Source organism: Staurois parvus, unplaced genomic scaffold (assembly GCF_062004578.1).
Source record: "Staurois parvus isolate SC_StPar_1 unplaced genomic scaffold, SC_StPar_1.0 ptg000362l, whole genome shotgun sequence".
Classification (NCBI taxonomy): domain Eukaryota; kingdom Metazoa; phylum Chordata; class Amphibia; order Anura; family Ranidae; genus Staurois; species Staurois parvus.
Window position 1 is genome coordinate 8983386 of NW_028318158.1, and position 18424 is coordinate 9001809.

Below are 18424 nucleotides of genomic sequence, written 5' to 3' on the forward strand. Positions count from 1 at the left end.
ACATGATGCTGCCTCCTGTCTGCAGCAAAGTGAGGACATCATCTCATCCTGGGCAAAAGCCACTGTACCAATTTGTATTGATAAAAGCACTGTTGATCTTGTCATTTGTGACTTGTCAGGAATTTATTTATACATACTTATAATTACTGAACAGAATGGACAACACCTACCACAAAGCAGGCCACATCTAACACCAAAACCGTAGGGATTCCACCAAAAGTGACTCCTTGCAGCACAGTGCTTCCCGTGTGGCCACTGTAACAATATGGCTGTGTTTGATTTGATGCATTCCCTAAACGAAATTCATTCCAAGTGGAAAAGGTGTGACCCGGAGAAGAAAAAAATAATCGCATGGTCCACGGGAGAGATCTAAGTGAGAGGAAGGAAGTCAGCATCAGGCAATAATCTTATCAAAGGAACAATGCTTCTACACAAGAGGAAAACAACGTCATCTTTATTCATCTCATTCTCTCTATTCAGTTTCTGGATTCTCTTCCTAAAAGGCTAAATTAGCAGTCTGGTGCTTTAAATTACTGATCAAAAGCAATGTAATTATATATGTTTGGTGTATGACTACCAGTAATAACAAACTATACAGTCATGGCCGAAATTGTTGGCACCCTTGATATTTCTCCAGGAAATCATGTATTTCTCACGAAACGTATTGCATTAACACATGTTTTGCTATACACATGTTTATTCCCTTTGTGTGTATTGGGACAAAACAAAAAAAGGGAGGAAAGAAAGCAAATTCGACATAATGTCACACAAACCTCCAAAAATGGGCTGGACAAAAGTATTGGCACCCTTTCACAACTGCGGATAAATAAGAATGTTACAAGCATGTGATGCTCCTGTAAACTCACCTGGGGCAAGTAACAGGTGTGGGCAATATAGAAATCACACCTGAAAGCAGATAAAAAGGAGAGACGTTCACTTAACCTTTGCATTGTGTGTCTGTCTGTGCCACACTAAGCATGGACAACAGAAAGAGGAGACGAGAACTGTCTGAGGACCTGAGAACCAAAATTGTGGCAAAATATCAACAATCTCAAGGTTACAAGTCCATCTCCAGAGAACTAGATTTGCCTTTGTCCACAGTGCGCAACATTATCAAGAAGTTTGCAACCCATGGCACTGTAGCTAATCTCCCTGGTCGTGGACGGATGAGGAAAATTGATGAAAGATTGCAACGCAGAATAGTCCGGATGGTGGATAAGCAGCCCCAAACATGTTCCAAAGACATTCAAGCTGTCCTGCAGGCTCAGGGAGCATCAGTGTCAGCGCGAACTATCCGTCGACATTTAAATGAAATGAAACGCTATGGCAGGAGACCCAGGAGGACCCCACTGCTGACACAGAGACATAAAAAAGCAAGACTACAGTTTGCCAAAATGTACTTGAGTAAGCCAAAAGCCTTCTGGGAAAACGTCTTGTGGACAGATGAGACCAAGATAGAGCTTTTCGGTAAAGCACATCATTCTACTGTTTACCGAAAACGGAATGAGGCCTACAAAGAACAAAACACAGTACCTACGGTAAAATATGGTGGAGGTTCAATGATGTTTTGGGGTTGTTTTGCTGCCTCTGGCACTGGGTGCCTTGACTGTGTGCAAGGCATCATGAAATCTGAGGATTACCAAAGGATTTTGGGTCGCACTGTAGGGCCCAGTGTCAGAAAGCTGGGTTTGCGTCCAAGATCCTGGGTCTTCCAGCAGGACAATGACCCCAAACATACGTCAAAAAGCACTCAGAAATGGATGGCAAAGAAGCGCTGGAGAGTTCTGAAGTGGCCAGCAATGAGCCCAGATCTAAATCCCATTGAACACCTGTGGAGAGATCTTAAAATTGCTGTTGGGAAAAGGTGTCCTTCCAATAAGAGAGACCTGGAGCTGTTTGCAAAGGAAGAGTGGTCCAAAATTCCGGGTGAGAGGTGTCAGAAGCTTATTGATGGTTATAGGAAGCGACTGATTTCAGTTATGTTTTCCAAAGGGTGTGCAACCAAATATTAAGTTAAGGGTGCCAATACTTTTGTCCAGCCCATTTTTGGGGTTTTGTGTGACATTATGTCATATTTGCTTTTCTGCCTCTGTTTTATATTTGTTCCAATACATACAAAGGGAATAAACATGTGTATAGCAAAACATGTGTTAATGCAATACCTTTTTTGTGTGAAATACTTGATTTTCAGGAAAAATATCAAGGGTGCCAACAATTTCGGCCATGACTGTATGTTCCAGATATATTAACCACTTGCCCTCCAGAGGATTTACCCCCCTTCCTGAACAGGCCATTTTTTGTGATACGGCGCTGTGTTACATTAACTGACAATTGCACGGTCATGCAACGCTGCACCCAAATTAAATTTATGTCCTTTTTTCCCACAAATGGAGCTTTCTTTCAATGGTATTTCGTTGCCCCTGTGCTTTTTATTTTTTGCACTATTAAGAAGAAAAAAAAAAAGACTGACAATTTTGAATTAGAAAAAAACAATACTGTTGACTTTTTGTTATTAAACATGCCCAGTAAAAAATGTTTTAAAAAATGAAATTTTGTCAAATTTAGGCCAAAATTTATTCTGATGCATGTCTTTGCTAATAAAAATCCCAATACGTGTAAATTGGTGTACGTGAAAGTTATAGCGTTTACAAATGACGGTGTATATACTGTAATTTTTTTTTTCTTACTAGCAATGGCGGCGATCAGTGACTTATAGCGGGACTGCGGCTGGCATTCTGACACTGGGTGGGAACTGACTTGATGTCACCGACATCCCCAGTGACACCAATACAGTGATCAGTGCTAATAAAAAGCACTGACACTGTACTAATGACACGGAGCAGGAAAAGGTTAACATTTGGGGCGATCTAAGGGTTAACTGTGTGCAGTTTTACAATTGGGGCCGTGTGATTCACTGTAAGCACACTGCTTTGGATGGCTCTGCTATGCAGAGCCATACAAAGCAGAGTGCAGGAGCTGACGTGAAAGATCTGTATTGTTTACATACAGGTCTCTCCCCCGTCAGAAATCCTCAGAGATCACCGGGTGCCGGCCGGGACCTAGTGATTGACAGCCGAGGCCATGAATAGCAGTGAGCGCATGCCCCCTACCCGGAACTGCAAAATTTATATATATATATATATATATATATATATATATATATATATATATATATATATATATATATATCTATCACACACACGATTTTTCAAACCTGTGCTGCCCTGTAGCAGTATTTCTGGTATAGGGCAGCGAGGAAGCAGTTAAAGAGCCCCTGTTACCAGACCATTCATATCAACAACAATTTTCCTAAAAGATTATATGTGCATTTTTAATCTATTTTCTGCATCTTATTGATCTGTAAAAGCCTCTCTTGTGTAGACATCCAAAAAACCCTGAGACAGCTGATGGACGCTGCCACTTTGGAGGTGGTGTGAGCAGACTCCTAGCTGTCACTCAGTGACACTCTAGTCCAGCAATGGGCAAACTACGGCCTGGCGGACCTTTTAATCCGGCCCGCGGAGCTAGGCTCCCACTAGGCTCCTCTCACAGTCCGCCCTGAAGACCGGTGTAGCATGAAAATCTGTCTCCTATGAGGATCTGTCCCCCTCGACGTATCTGCGCATGTGCCAGAGATCGCCGATCGGCTGCTAATGCCTGAAACTGGCACATGCGCAGATACGTCGAGGGGGACAGATCCTCATAGGAGACAGATTTTCATGCTACACCGGAACGGCGCGGGAATACGGCGAGAGGAACGCGCGGAGCAAAGGTAAGTGAATTGACACAGGGGGGACTTAATATGGGGGATGAATTACTATATGGGGGATGAATTACTATGGGGGATGAATTACTATATGGGGGATGAATTACTATGGGGGATGAATTACTATATGGGGGACTTGGGGACTTAATATGGGGAATGAATTACTATATGGGGGATGAATTACTATGGGGGGATGAATTACTATATGGGGGATGAATTACTATATGGGGGATGAATTACTATATGGGGGATGAATTACTATATGGGGGATGAATTACTATATGGGGGATTAATTACTATGCTTACTATGGGGGAATATTACTATACTTACTATGGATGACACATACACATCATTCATCTACTCTTGGTCCGGCCCCCGGGTCCAATATATGAACCCATTGCGGCCCTCAAGTCAAAAAGTTTGCCCACCCCTGCTCTAGTCTATAGTATTCCCCTTTGCTCCTCCTCCAGCAGCAACAAAAAAGGATATATTAGGGAGGTGAGGGGAAGAGTGGAGGAGCTGGGCCAGCACAGAAAGTAATTAAACACTCAGAAGCAGACAGGGCTATGACATGCAAGAAAGGAGGGGGTTGTGTAAGGGAAATTACTCTCCTAGGGTAGTCAAAATGTTCAAGTGAGTTCAAAAGGTGCAAGAGAATGAAAAAAATAAAATGAAGGGAAAAAAAAAAAGAAAAAAAAGGGAAGAAAACATTTAAAATAATTGATTTTTGGTGCCTTAACTAATTTTCCATTTGTTTAATTGGTGAGAAAAAAAAAAAAAAAAAAGTCTGAAAAAACAGCTTTTTTTTTTCTTCCCTTTAAGATAACATATACGCAACATACAATTTTTTTCAAAGAGCAAGATATGTTTTGACAAACAGTTTGTGATCTGTGGAAATGATTGCTCATTGAAACCCTTTATTGACGTGCTCTGGAATATATACATGAAATAAATGGTGTAAATTTTATTGGGGATATCTGCACTAGTGCTTTGCAGTGCAAGTAATCCTGAAGAATTACTGTTTCATTTATGAGTTGTAATTGTAAGTTTGTTTATGGCTGGGTGTATCTATATTTCATACTAGCGCAGACTTTAAAGATAGTACTTTGCTACAATGTTAACATGAGGCATGAAAAGGTTCACACCATGGTGCAGAGACTAGTTTTTCTGCACAAGTTCTGCAAAAACACAACAAAATCAATTGTTCTCTATGTGCCCTGTTCACACCACAACACTGGTATCACGTGCAGATTTTTTTCTGCCCAGGAATTTGAAACCTGTCTAAAATGCATTGAAGCGCGCATGAAAACTGATGTAACCGGATGTCTCTGCAAGTGAAATCTGCTCATCAGTTTCCATCAGTTTTTCTGTCACAGTGAAGTCAGATGGCATACCGATTTCAAGTGCGATTTGCAAGACATCTGATACAGATGTCTATGCAAATCACACCAAAAGTAGTGCATGTACCACTTTAGAAATCGGTGTGCTCCAACCAAGTCGGAACCGCACCGATATGACCGCTCTAATTGTGGACAATAGGCTGCGATTTGCAAGTTGCATGGCATGCAAATCACATGCCAATTTGCATCCAGTGTGACCAGGTCTCAAGGTGTGCACAAGGCCTAAGGCCTCATGTACACAGGACGCTTTTGCAGCCGCTTCTAGGGGCATCATATGTTCTTTTTTCCTGCCTCTAAATTCCCCTGTATATTAGCCTATGGGGTTTTATTTACTAAAACTGGAGAGTGCAAAATCAGGCTCACTTCTGCACAGAAACCAATCAGCGTCGAGGTTTTACTGCCAAAGCTTAGTTGAACAAGCTGAGGTTAGAAGCAGATTGGTTTCTATGCAGAAGTGACTCTGATTTTGCACTCTCCAGCTTTAGTAAATAAACCCCATTATGTCCATGCACACAAACATTTAGCAGCATTTAGTAACAGGGGCTTTCAGAGGCAGAAAAGAAAACCCATTGCCAGTGCGTCCAGAAGCAGCAGAGTTTTGGCAGAAAAAACGCTTGTCATTTGTAATTGTGTCTAAAAGCGTGTTAACATGTCTAGGGAATGAAATTAATTAACACCCAAGCACTTGACGCCTCTAAACATGCCTAAAAGAATACACAATTTTACAAGCAGCAAGTGTTTTTTCTACCAAAATGCTGCTTCCAGGAGGAAAGGCTTCTAGGAGAGTTTGCAAAATGTCCAGTGTGCATGAGGCTTAAAGGTCTTTTGCAGGGAAGGGAAGCCGCTGGAGCAGCACGGCTATCACTGTAGGTAGCACTGACTACTAGAGAGATTTTTTACATCCCCAGGAGCCCCCTGGATATTGGATATACATACTTGCATCAAGCCAAAAGTATTGGGACACCTGCCTTTACACGCACATGAACGTTAATGGCATCCCAGTCTTAGTCCATAGGGTTCAATATTGAGTTGGCCCACCCTTTGCAGTTATTACAGCTTCAACTCTTCTGGGAAGGCTGTCCACAAGGTTTAGGAGTGTCTATGGGAATGTTTGACCATTCTCCCAGAAACACATTTGTGAGGTCAGGCACTGATGTCAAACGAGAAGTCTCCACTTTAGTTCATCCCAAAGGTGTTCTATGGGGTTGAGGTCAGGATTCTGTGCAGGCCAGTCAAGTTCCTCCACCCCAAACTCGCTCATCCATGTCTTTATGGACCTTGCTTTGTGCACTGGTGTGCAGTCATGTTGGAACAGTAAGGGGCCATCCCCAAACTCTTCCCATAAACTTGGGAGCGTGAAATTGTCCAAAATGTCTTGGTATGCTGATGCCCCAAGAGTTCCCATCAATGGAAAGGGGCCAAGCCCAACCCCTGAACAACAACCCCACACCATAATTCCCCCTCCACCAAACTTTACACAATACAGTCAGGCAAGTACCGTTCTCCTGGCAACCGCCAAACCCAGACACTTCCATTGGATTACCAGACAGAGAAGCGTGATTCGTCACTCCAGAGAACACGTCTCCACTGCTCTAGAGTCCAGTAGCGGCGTGCTTTACACCACTGCATATGATGCTTTGCATTGCACTTGTTGATGTAAGGCTTGGATGCAGCTGCTCAGCCATGGAAACCCATTCCATGAAGTTCTCTATGCACTGTTGTTGTGCTAATCTGAATGCCACGCGAAGTTTGGAGGTCTTTAGCTATTGACTCTGCAGACAGTTGTCGACTTCTGCGCACTTCAGCATGCGCTGACCCCGCTCTGTCATTTTACGTGGCCTACCACTTTGTGGCCGAGTTGCTGTTGTTCCCAGTTGCTTCCACTTTGTTATAATACCACTAACAGAATATTTAGGAAACCTATCACAGTACCACGCTTGAATTCACTGAGCTCCTGAGAGCGACCCATTCTTTCACAAATGTTTGTAGAAGCAGTCTGCATGCCTAGGGGCTTGGATTTTATACATCTGTGGTCATGGAGGTGATTGGAACACCTGAGTCCAATGATTTGGAGGGGTGTCCCAATACTTTTGGCAATATAGTGTAGGTAGCAAAGGGTTTAAAGCAAACCCATGGCTGCAATAGCAGACATGACCTTGTATTTGTTGTGTTCAGATGGCTTCCGGCCTGTCAAGTAAAAGTTATTGCTTTTACAGTGCAAGGGGTATGATTTCAGGATGGCGAGTGGGAAGGGATCGAGTAACATCTATTCCCGGATTGCCTCGGCTGTCTATAAAGCTGCAGGTGTTTCCAGTTTAGGAGTGGTCATTCCTTGGCTACTGTGCCTGGAGAGGCAGCTAATCAAGCACAATCTGTGCTGGATTAGCTATAGTGGACAGTGGAGACATTGGGGGTCTAAAACACCGCATCAGTGTGAACCAGGGCTTAGTGTATTTCTCCTGAAAATGTGTTTGATAAATATCTGTGCATATATCATACAGCATAAATACATTGCAACAACCATCTTTTTATTTTACAAGGCCTCTACTTTTAGGTAATATATTATGTTCTGGGTGTTTTAAATAATTTTATAGCCAAAAATGCAGATTTTAACACAGGTGTAAAAAAGTTTAAAACACTGCTCTAGCATGGAACTGGTTAAAGAGACCCTCTCATCAACTTAAAAATTGTATTTGTATTGCAGAGTATTTTACTTACTTGCAGTGTTTGCCGACTATAAGTGAGTTTTCATTCACTCACAACGTGCCTTTGAACTGGCTAGTAACTACTCTGGAAAAAAGTGACAATTCCCTAACACAGCCCCTTGCCATGCATAAGGGGGAAAGTGGCTACAAAGAGGATGCAGGACGTCAGCAGCACTGAGATGTAACAAAGCATGAAAAAAAGATTGAAAACAAGTATTTAATTTTTTTTAAATGGCAATTGTTTATGATTTGCTATAGCAAACTAAATGTCATTCCGTTCTGACTTGCATCTACTCTAAGAAATTTCCATTCCCCATAAACAAACAAAATATCCCATACAAAGTTCTGATACAGAACTTGATCTTGCTCTATTTGCATATAAAAGAACATGGCGAGCAGCCAGGAAAAATGTGCAATGACATTGAGTAACAAAGGAGGATTCTCCCAATGCTGGATAAGGAAATTAGCTGCTACTTCGTTTTAATATAACTATTAACACCTTTACCTGCTTTAGGCGTCTGCAGCAATCTGCATTATTTATAGCATAGAACAACACAAACAAATATAAAAATATCTTTGGCAATCCACGTGAACATACTAATTAAATGGGGAGTGCACCCAAACCTGACATTTCAGAGTTTGGTGAATGCTGGAGCGTTAGAACTGAACTCCAGGTTTACTTTGAGTTTAAACAGTTAAGTTTGGGTCCAGGTGACCCAAATGAACTTTTTCCTTTACTAATTGATGTGCCTACTGTCAGAAATAGAAGTATCCGGTCCTCTACAGAAGGCTCTAGTCCTATATGGAACTATCTGGTCCTCTTCAGAAGGCTCAGGTCTAATGCAGGCCATAGATGGGTCGAAAATCGGCCGATTTGTCGGCCGAAAATAAAATCGGCCGATTTTCGGATCGTTAGTGGGCGATTTGGTCGGCCGTTTTTCGGGATTTTGGCCGTTTTTTTTTTTTGGTAAAGTTGGAAAAAAATCGGCCGACCGGCCGATTTTCGCGGCATTAATGGGCCAATCGGCCGATTTTTTACCGATTTTTAAAAAATCTGCGCATGAGCAGTGACCTGCAAGAGGAAGACAAAAAGAAGAAAAAGAAGAAGAGGAAGAGGATGAAGAAGAGGATGAAAAAGAGGATGAAGAAGAGGAAGAAGAAGATGAGGATGAAGAAGAGGATGAGGAAGAAGAAGAAGAGGATGAGGATGAAGAAGATGAGGATGAAGAAGAAGAAGAAGGAGGATGATGAAGAAGAAGAAGAGGATGAGGAAGAAGAAGAAGAAGAGGATGAGGAAGAAGATGAGGATGAGGATGAAGAAGAGGATGAGGAAGAAGAAGAGGATGAGGAAGAAGAAGAAGAAGAAGAGGAGGATGAGGAAGAAGAAGAAGAAGAAGAGGAGGATGAGGATGAAGAAGAAGAAGAAGAAGAAGAAGAAGAAGAAGAAGAGGATGAGGATGAAGAAGAAGAGGATGAGGATGATGAAGAAGAAGAGGATGAGGATGAAGAAGAAGAAGAGGAAGAAGAAGAAGAGGATGAGGAAGAAGAAGAAGATGAGGATGAAGAAGAAGAAGAGGAAGAAGAAGAAGAGGAAGAAGAAGAAGAGGATGAGGAAGAAGAAGAAGATGAGGATGAAGAAGAGGATGAGGAAGAAGAAGAGGATGAGGATGATGAAGAAGAAGAAGATGAAGAAGAAGAAGAAGAGGATGAGGATGATGAAGAAGAAGATGAAGAAGAAGAAGAAGAAGAAGAAGAAGAAGAAGAGGATGAGGAAGAAGAAGAAGAAGAAGAGGATGAGGATGAAGAAGAGGATGAGGATGATGAAGAAGAAGAGGATGAGGATGAAGAAGAAGAAGAAGTAGGATGAAAATAAGAAGAATTCCAGTCCAGCAAAAAGTATCTCTGCAGAGAGCTCCGCTATTTCTGACAGTTCTCTGACAGTTCTTTGACATTTACAGCGGTTGAAACATTGTATCTATTTGTTTCCGAATAAAAACATCTGTATCCTAAATGGAAACAAATAGATACAATGTTTCAACCGCTGTAAATGTGAAGGAACTGTCAGAGAACTGTCAGAAATAGCGGAGCTCTCTGCAGGGACACTTTTTGCCAGCTGTAGAAGGGATGAAAATCGGCCGATTTTTTTTACCATTGATGGTAACGTCGGCCGCTTGATCGACCGAATTTTCGTTTTTTAAAAGAAAAATCTGCCGTTTTTTCTCCCCATCTATGGCCTGCATAAGGCTACATTCACACTAGCGTTGTGTGCAGGCAGCAGAAAGGCATTTGGGAAGCGTTTTTACCGCTTCCCAAATGCCTCGGACAATTCTGCACATTGCAGCACATAGTGCTGTTCTAATGGGAGCGTTAGCGTCGCGGCAAAACGGATGCCTCTGGTCGAGTCAGGAGGCGTTGAAGCCTCCTATTCTAGTCTATGGTGCTGCTCCACAAACGCCCGGCCGGCATTCGTGGTGTGGTTGCGGAGTGGTAACACCATTCAAACTTCATTATAGGCGTTTGTGGGGCATTTTTACCGCTCAGCAAATGCCTAGCAACCGCCGCTGAACCGCGCATCCAGCGTTTGCCGAGCGTTAAAAAACACTCCGCAAACACCAGACCAACGCTTGGCAAACGCTATAGGGGCGTTTGGCAAGAGTTGGTAAAACAGTCAAGTGTGAACGAGCCCTTATAGAGAGGGCTCAGGTCTAATAGAAAAGGCTGATTTTAATCTGGTCAATTCAGGAAACTGCAGCCTGTTTCTGTGTTTAACTATGCATGTGAAAAAATGAGCAATCTCTAATCATGTGAAACACCTGATAGCCTAGCCATGTCATCTTAGCTACCCTGGTATTGGGGCACAAGAGGGAGCATAAAGTTTATCTTGTTTTTTTTTTTTTTTTAAAAAGGGGTCTTGACCCTCTCCTACTCCCTGCAACCTAAAACTTTAGTAGCAGCATAGTTAGCTTACCACGTGCGCTCCTTCAGTTGGCTGTCTGGCTGCCTATTAGTTCTTATTAGACAAGAAGACCAATGCCCAACAGAAAGAGCTTGCATGGCAGGCTGACAATGCTGCTGCTAATCACAAGGCAGCGGCTTAAAGCAGAAGTCCACCTTTGGGAACATGTAACATGCTCCCAATGCTGCAGCCACTACCGCACCCCCTCCCCCCTTCCCCATGACAGGAGTACGAGGAGAAGCTCCCCGTACTAACTGTCACTTTTTAAAAACCACGGGCACGTCATTCATTCACAGTTTTCTGTGAATGAATGCACTACGAGTCCCAACAACTTTAACGGCTATCAGCTTGTAGATCTCAATTATTATTAATATTATTCAGGATTTTTATAGCGCCAACAGTTTGCTCAGTGCTTTACAATATAACGGGAGACAATACAGCAACAATCAATAAACTATCACAGCGCTGTGGAGAGCCATGGTAGTTCATTGACTCTTCTTGTCAGATTATTATTATTATTATACAGGATTTATATAGCACCAACAGTTTGCTCAGCGCTTTACAATATAACGGGAGACAATACAGCAACAATACAGTTCAATACAAGAGGGATAGGAGGGCCCTGTTCCTCAGAGCTTACAATCTAGGAGAATATCTGCTTGGCTGTATACATCCCAAACAGACAAGCAGATATACTGACAGGTCTGCAGGAGACCTGCATGGCACTAGTGATCTGCTAATCGCTGGTGCAATGCTTTACATGCTCCAGCAACCAAAAATAATAAATGCACATTTTTTAAGCTGCAAAAAATGTGCTTTTATTATTTTTGGTCAAAAGGTGAACTTATCCTGTAACCCCTTGTCTTCCAGGGCCACTTTTTTTTCAGTTTTTGCACAGGTAAAAACACACAATTATGCCTGAAGATTAGTTAAATCCCTCAACAGTATTTATTTTCTGAAAGACCGTGGAGAATAAAATGGTGGTTGTTTGTTTTTTTTAGGTCACACGATATTTAGCACAAATGTTTATCCAACGCAATTTTTTTTTGTAAAAAAATGCACTAAAGTTAATTTTAGTGCACACAAACACAATGGGGATGATTTACTAGAACTGGAGAGTGCAAAATCTGGTGCAGCTTTGTACAGAAACCAATCAGATTCTAGGCTTTATTGTTAAAACTTAACTGAACAAGCTGAAGTTAGAAGCTGATTGGCTACCATGTACAGCTGTACCAGATTTTGCACTCTCCAGGTTTAGTAAATCAATCCCAATCCATTTTATATATATAAAAGATGAGGTTGTGTCAACATGTCAAGGCTTGCACAAGCCCATGAAAAGGTGGCAAGCTTTGGTACCTTAAGGTATTCTTTAAAAGCCTTTACAGGTCATCAGTTTAGAGTTATCGATGAGTGATGAATGGGAATGATTGCGCTCAGTCCAATGTACATGACAATATAGAACATGTAGTGCAACTTTTGTTTTCATCTGTAGGCACAGAGCTTTAGAGAGGATTTCTCTTCCTTTGAAGAGATCACCATTCCCTGCCTGTAGTGTCCATGAGATATGAAAAGAAAATGAAAATCTCCCCAAAGAGACAAAAAAGGACAGGTTTTACCAACCCCCTCTCAAAAAAACAAAAATTTGACTTTAGGTAAATCTTCACACATTTTTTCCCTTTGCAAAGCCTGCTGCAAATAAAATTCTGAAAAACCTGAAATGCAAGATGACTACGTTGTAATTATTTTTGATTGAATCCATTTCCAACAGACCTCAGAAGGAAAAAAATGTTCTGCACTTCTAACAAGTTCAACAACTCGTATAAATGTGATTTTTAGGCTCCATGTACACAGGACACTTCTGAACGAAGGAAACTGACTACTGGAAAACGTAGGTTAAAAAACATCTGTTTAAATGCGTTTGCATACCGTGTTTATGAGCGTTTATGCGTGTTTGAGTTTAGAAGCGTTTTTTAAAGATAACCTCAGTAGACCTTCCAAAATGCCCAGAATGCACTGAAAAACAGTAAAAAAGTAACTATTTCAGACATTTTGAGCGAAATAGAGTGCAGAAGCAGAGAGAGCAGTATGTGGTGAGATTACCATGTAATCGCGTTCACACAGAGATGGATGCGGTTCAACCATTTTGGCTTCAACCTCCATCTTGGCAAAGGGGTTAACCATCCTGACAAACATATTTCCCCCTCATTCTCCCCCTCCCTTTCTGAGATCTTTTTTTAAAATAAAAAAACCAAAAAAAAAAATCGGTCGTTCAATAGGCCGACGTTACCACCAACAGTAAAACAAAACAAAAAAAACAAATACACACGGCCGCTTTTCGTCCCGTCTATACAGCCAGCATTTAATTACTTCTGTCCCTGCAGAGAGCTCCGCTGTTATATTTGACATGAAAAAGTATTGCGGTTGCAACAATGTATCCATTTCAGATACAGATGTTTTTATTGGGATACAAATAGATAAATTGTTGCAACCGCAATACTTTTCATGTCAAATATAATAGCACCACTCCTCCTACCACTCCATCCCCCACAGCTATCTCCTCCTGTACCACTATCCCCTCCCTCCTGGATTGTAAGCTCGAAAGAGCAGGGCCCCCGAACCCCTCGTGTTTTGTTACTGTCTTGTCTCATGTACTGTCCCCCACTATATTGTACAGCACTGAGCAAACCTTTTAGCGCTAAATACTGAATAATAATAATAGCAGACTGGAATTTTTCTTCTTTTTCTTCTTCTTGCAGGCCACGGCTCATGCGCAGATATTTTATCAGTAAAAAGATCAGCCAATTTGCCCATCATTGCCGGGAAAATCGGCCAATTTTTTTCCAACTTCACCGATAAAAAAAAGTGCCAAAACCCCGAAAAACGGTCGACCAATTAACCCATTAACGGTGCGAAAATCGTCAGATTTTAGACCCGTCTATGGCCTGCAAAAGTCTGCATGCATGACAGTGCTCATATGCCTACTGCTGATTAAACGCATTCATGATTTTTAACCCTTTATTGTAATAATAAATGGCACTTAGGTGGTGGCGCCCTCGCTCTTTTATTTGATATCTGGACAAAAATACAGATCACATTCTATTCTTGTCTCAGTCGTGTCCACAAGTCATACTACAACAATTTAGCAATCTTTATTTTCCCTGTACAATGACTACACATTGTTTGTTGAAAAAAGTGTAACTGAAGGTCCATTCACATCAAGTGCTGTGGTAATGAAAGTTATGCATGACGCAGTGCCCTGCATTCTAAATGGTATCCTAACGCACTTGAGGACGAGGTCACTACTGAGCACTGCAGTGTTCTGAGCTGGTGAAAATGGTCCATGCACTACTTTTGGTCAGTTGTGGTGCATTAGGCAGCCCTTTCAATTGAATGGGCTGCCTTACTTCAAAGCACATTAATACATGCGTTTAATGTACAGCAATGCACTTGAGTGGTGCAAATGGGCCCTAGGAACACAGTTTACTTGTTTACAGACTTCAAAGACAATTTAATTTTTTTTTACTAAATGTGATTGGCTCCTCCACCACCCTGGGTCTCTCCAAACTGCACCCAAATTATATATACAGTTAGGTCCATATATATTTGGACTCAGGCACAATTTGTTTTTTTTTCCAGGTATTTACCAAAATATATACAAGCTATAGTTATATAATGGATATGGGCTGAAAGTGCACACTCAGGTTTACTTTGAGGGTATGTACATCCAAAGTGGAGGAAGGGTTTAAGAATTACAGCTCTTAAGGAGTAGCCATCCCCCCTTTTTCAATTGGACAATTGAACCAAAAGCTGTTTCATGGCCAGGTGTGGGCTACTCCTTAGTTATTTCTTCATCAATTAAGCAGGTAAAAGGTATGGAGTTGATTCTAAGTGTGGTATTTGGAATCTATTGCTGTGAACCTACATCACGCGTTCAAAGGAGCTGTCCATGAAAGTGAAACAGGCCATTGTAAGGCTTCAAAAACTAAACAAATCCATCAGAGTGATCGCAGCAACATTAGGAGTGGCCAAATCAATAGTTTGGTACATCCTGAAGAAAGAACGCACTGGTGAGCTCAGCAACATAAAAAGGCACGGACGTCCATAGAAGACAATAGTGATGGATGATCGCAGGATCCTCTCTATGGTAAAGAAAAACCCATTCACAACATCCAGTGAAGGACACTCTCCAGGAGGTGGTCGTATCATTGTTAAAGTCTACAATCATGAGAAGACTTCATGAGAGCAAATAAAGAGGGTTCACCACATGGTGCAAACCATTCATAAGCCTAAAGAATAAAAGCCAGATTAGACTTTGCCAAAAAACATCTAAAAAAGCCAGATCAGTTCTGGAAAAGCATTCTTTGGACGGATGAAATCCTAGAAGACAGTTCTACACTAACATTAGGGTACACTTCTACACTGACCACCAATCCTAGGAGGCTCTTCTACATTGACTGCCAATCCTAGAGGACACTTCTACACTAACCACTAACGTTAGGGGACACTTCTACACTGACCACCAGTCCTAGGAGGCCCTTCTACACTGATCACCAATTATAGGGGGCCCTTCTATAGTGACCACCAATGTTAGGGCACAGAGGCCACACAGAATAAAATGTGCCTGTATTTGTGGCACCCAGGAACCACAGCTGCTGCACAGGGTGGATTAGATTTAAATCAAACTGAATTAAATCATGATTTAAATCACGATTTAAATCACTAGTCAGTAAGGCTTGATTTAAATCATAGTTTTCTACATAGACTAATTCTTGCTGGTATAACTTTAATATGCAAGTAGATAAAGATTTTTAGAATAACAACTTTTCATATTAGTTTTTTTATCCCCAGTTTAATAGGTTAATCATTCATATTTGGACAACTTTTCTGTTGTACTTAGGAAGGAGAAAAATAATCATTACCTTAATAACAATTTAAATAGATTTATTCAACTGAAACAATAACATTCCAGCATATGTTATTTGCTTAAACAAACATCCATGTTTGTTAACTAGTTTGGCTAAACAAAATATATATATTTTAAGAAACTTAGACTGTCAGCCCCTTCCTCCTCACACTTAGTTTCACTTTCTTCTTGTGCAGATCTATTCCACTCCAAACAATCAGAAAAATATTGTTTCTATTCTATTCACTGAACTTCTTGAAACTTAGCACTGAAGGGGTTGATTCTGTATTCATAGGTTTGTAGAAGTTAGGATTAAGGTCTTTTTCTTAACTCTGTTCATGTTATAACATTTTTGCTGTGAAGAAGAGGCATGTGATCTCCGCTGAGTCAAATTCAGTTTTTATAACTGCAAAGTAAACCAAGCATCTGTGATAATATCTTGTAGGCAGAGAAACTGCCCAATAATCTTACAAAAACCTCTGGAAGAGCATGACATTGTGAATGGATTCATGGAATTTATTTACCAAAAAAATTAAACATATACAGCCTTATTCTACATAATTAAACTAATCTTTATTTCATGATGGAATAACCTTTGGATGGTAATATATTTTCCTCAAAAAGCATTTTATTTAAACAAATCCGATTTAAATAAAAAAAAATCCAATTTTTTTGATTTTTAAAAAAAAATCATTGATTTTTATCCACCCTGGTGCAAACCATTCATAAGCCTGAAGAATAAAAGCCAGATTAGACTTTGCAAAAAAACATCTAAAAAAGCCAGATCAGTTCTGGAAAAGCATTCTTTGGACGGATGAAATCCTAGAAGACACTTCTACACTAACATTAGGGTACACTTCTACACTGACCACCAATCCTAGGAAGCCCTTCTACATTGACTGCCAATCCTAGAGGACACTTCTACACTAACCACTAACGTTAGGGGACACTTCTACACTGACCACCAGTCCTAGGAGGCCCTCCTACATTGACTGCCAATCCTAGAGGACACTTCTACACTGACCACCAATCCTAGGAAGCCCTTCTACATTGACTGCCAATCCTAGAGGACACTTCTACACTAACGTTAGGGGACACTTCTACACTGATCACCAATTATAGGGGGCCCTTCTACAGTGACCACCAAGGTTAGGGCACAGAGGCCACCCAGAATAAAATGTGCCTGCATTTGTGGCACCCAGGAACCTACAGCTGCTGCATAATGTTGTCGATAGACATGTACTACAAATAACTATGCTGTACTTTTGCATGTGTATGGATGTATTTTTCCAAACTCAAAAATGTGCGTTCACAACCATACACATGTGAATGCAAGTACTGGTGTTGCTGTGCTAGTATATCCATATACAGTGTATTCTGTAATATATGTTCTAGATTGTAAGCTCCAAGGAGCAGGGCCCTCCTGTCCCTCTTGTATTGAACTGTATTGTTGCTGTATTGTCTCTAGTTATATTGTAAAGTGCTGAGCAAACTGTTGGCACTATATAAATCCTGTATAATAATAATAATGTCCACGGGCAAATTTACAAAGCCGCCGTGGCTTGTGGGTGCCACAAATATAGGCATGTTCAGCCATAAGCTGTAATATACACCCGACATACAAGAGTCCTGGTTTGAATTTTAAGATTCTCACTAAATATATGGTCATACAGAGCAGAAGGGTGTAAATAATGATCTGCCCTGGGTGTGCCATATTGTTCCTATATATAAAACATTCTACAAGTCGGGGATCACACTAATCTACTGTATACTGTAGGGAAAATGAAATCCTTGCTAGTAGAGTTCACCAAGACCAGTAATAATGATGACCAGTCAAAATATTTCAAGGGTTCCTCCGGGGTAAAACCGCAGAGACAGGCTGACCTCCACCATATGAGGAATAATGAATATATCTGTAAGGGGTGGGGGAGGGGAGAATTCATCCCGGGGGGGGTTACAGGTGAACCCCCATCACACCAGATCTGGCTGCCATATGCAGCTCTGTACCCCATTATAAATGGCCCCCCACGGCAGAGCAGAGGCTCCCTGTATGCCCCCCTGTCATTGCCCAGCACCGATGCACAGTTATGATGACACTGAGCAGTACGCTGTGCAATGCAGGAAACAGATCGGGGAACACATCACACAGTTACAAAACTTGGCAGATCACATGCTGAGCACCACAGCAGACTCCGGGGTGTCGGGGCCCCTGTGATGGGGTGTCGGGGGGCCCATGCCGAGATCTGTACATATATTTCCCCCCATTTATTATTAGTAGAAAAGAAAGTAACTTGCCTGCAGCCAGCTGCTTCTCCCGGAGTCCTGGGCTGGGGGCGGGGCCACAAACTCCTCCGGCTGGGTGTGCTGCGCATGCGCGCTGTCCATTCCCTATGGCCAGTACTGTCCGGCAGCCTGGTTAGTGCAAGACATTGCTCCACCCCGGGTGACCCCATTGTACACACTTCATAAAGACAGGAGAGCAGGAAGGCTGCCAGTGCTCACCTGTCTCTCTGAAAGTGCCAGTTGCCTGGCTGTCATGCTGCTCCAATGGCTTCATTGCCTTCTGTGGCTCTGATCTGGGACAGGTGTACAGACCTGGACCTCTGACGTCACCCTGAACCTTAAAGTGGAGTTCCTCTCACTCTAAAATAAAATAAAAAATATAAAATAAAAGTAAAAATATAAAAGCAGCT

General features: G+C 41.6%; 1 protein-coding gene across 1 annotated transcript in view; it reads right to left on the bottom strand.

Moving 5' to 3' along the window:
* TMEM63A (transmembrane protein 63A) overlaps window positions 1-18074 on the bottom strand; it is a 67343-nt gene extending 49269 nt beyond the window's left edge. Inside the window, exons 1-2 of the mRNA XM_089685085.1 lie at window positions 18027-18074; window positions 171-369 (exon numbers count right to left, since the gene is read on the bottom strand). Of these exons, the coding sequence (XP_089541211.1) occupies window positions 171-353 (183 nt within the window). The 5' untranslated portion in view covers window positions 354-369; window positions 18027-18074. The remainder of the gene's footprint in view (window positions 1-170; window positions 370-18026) is intronic.
* Between the last annotated feature and the right edge of the window lie 350 nt (window positions 18075-18424).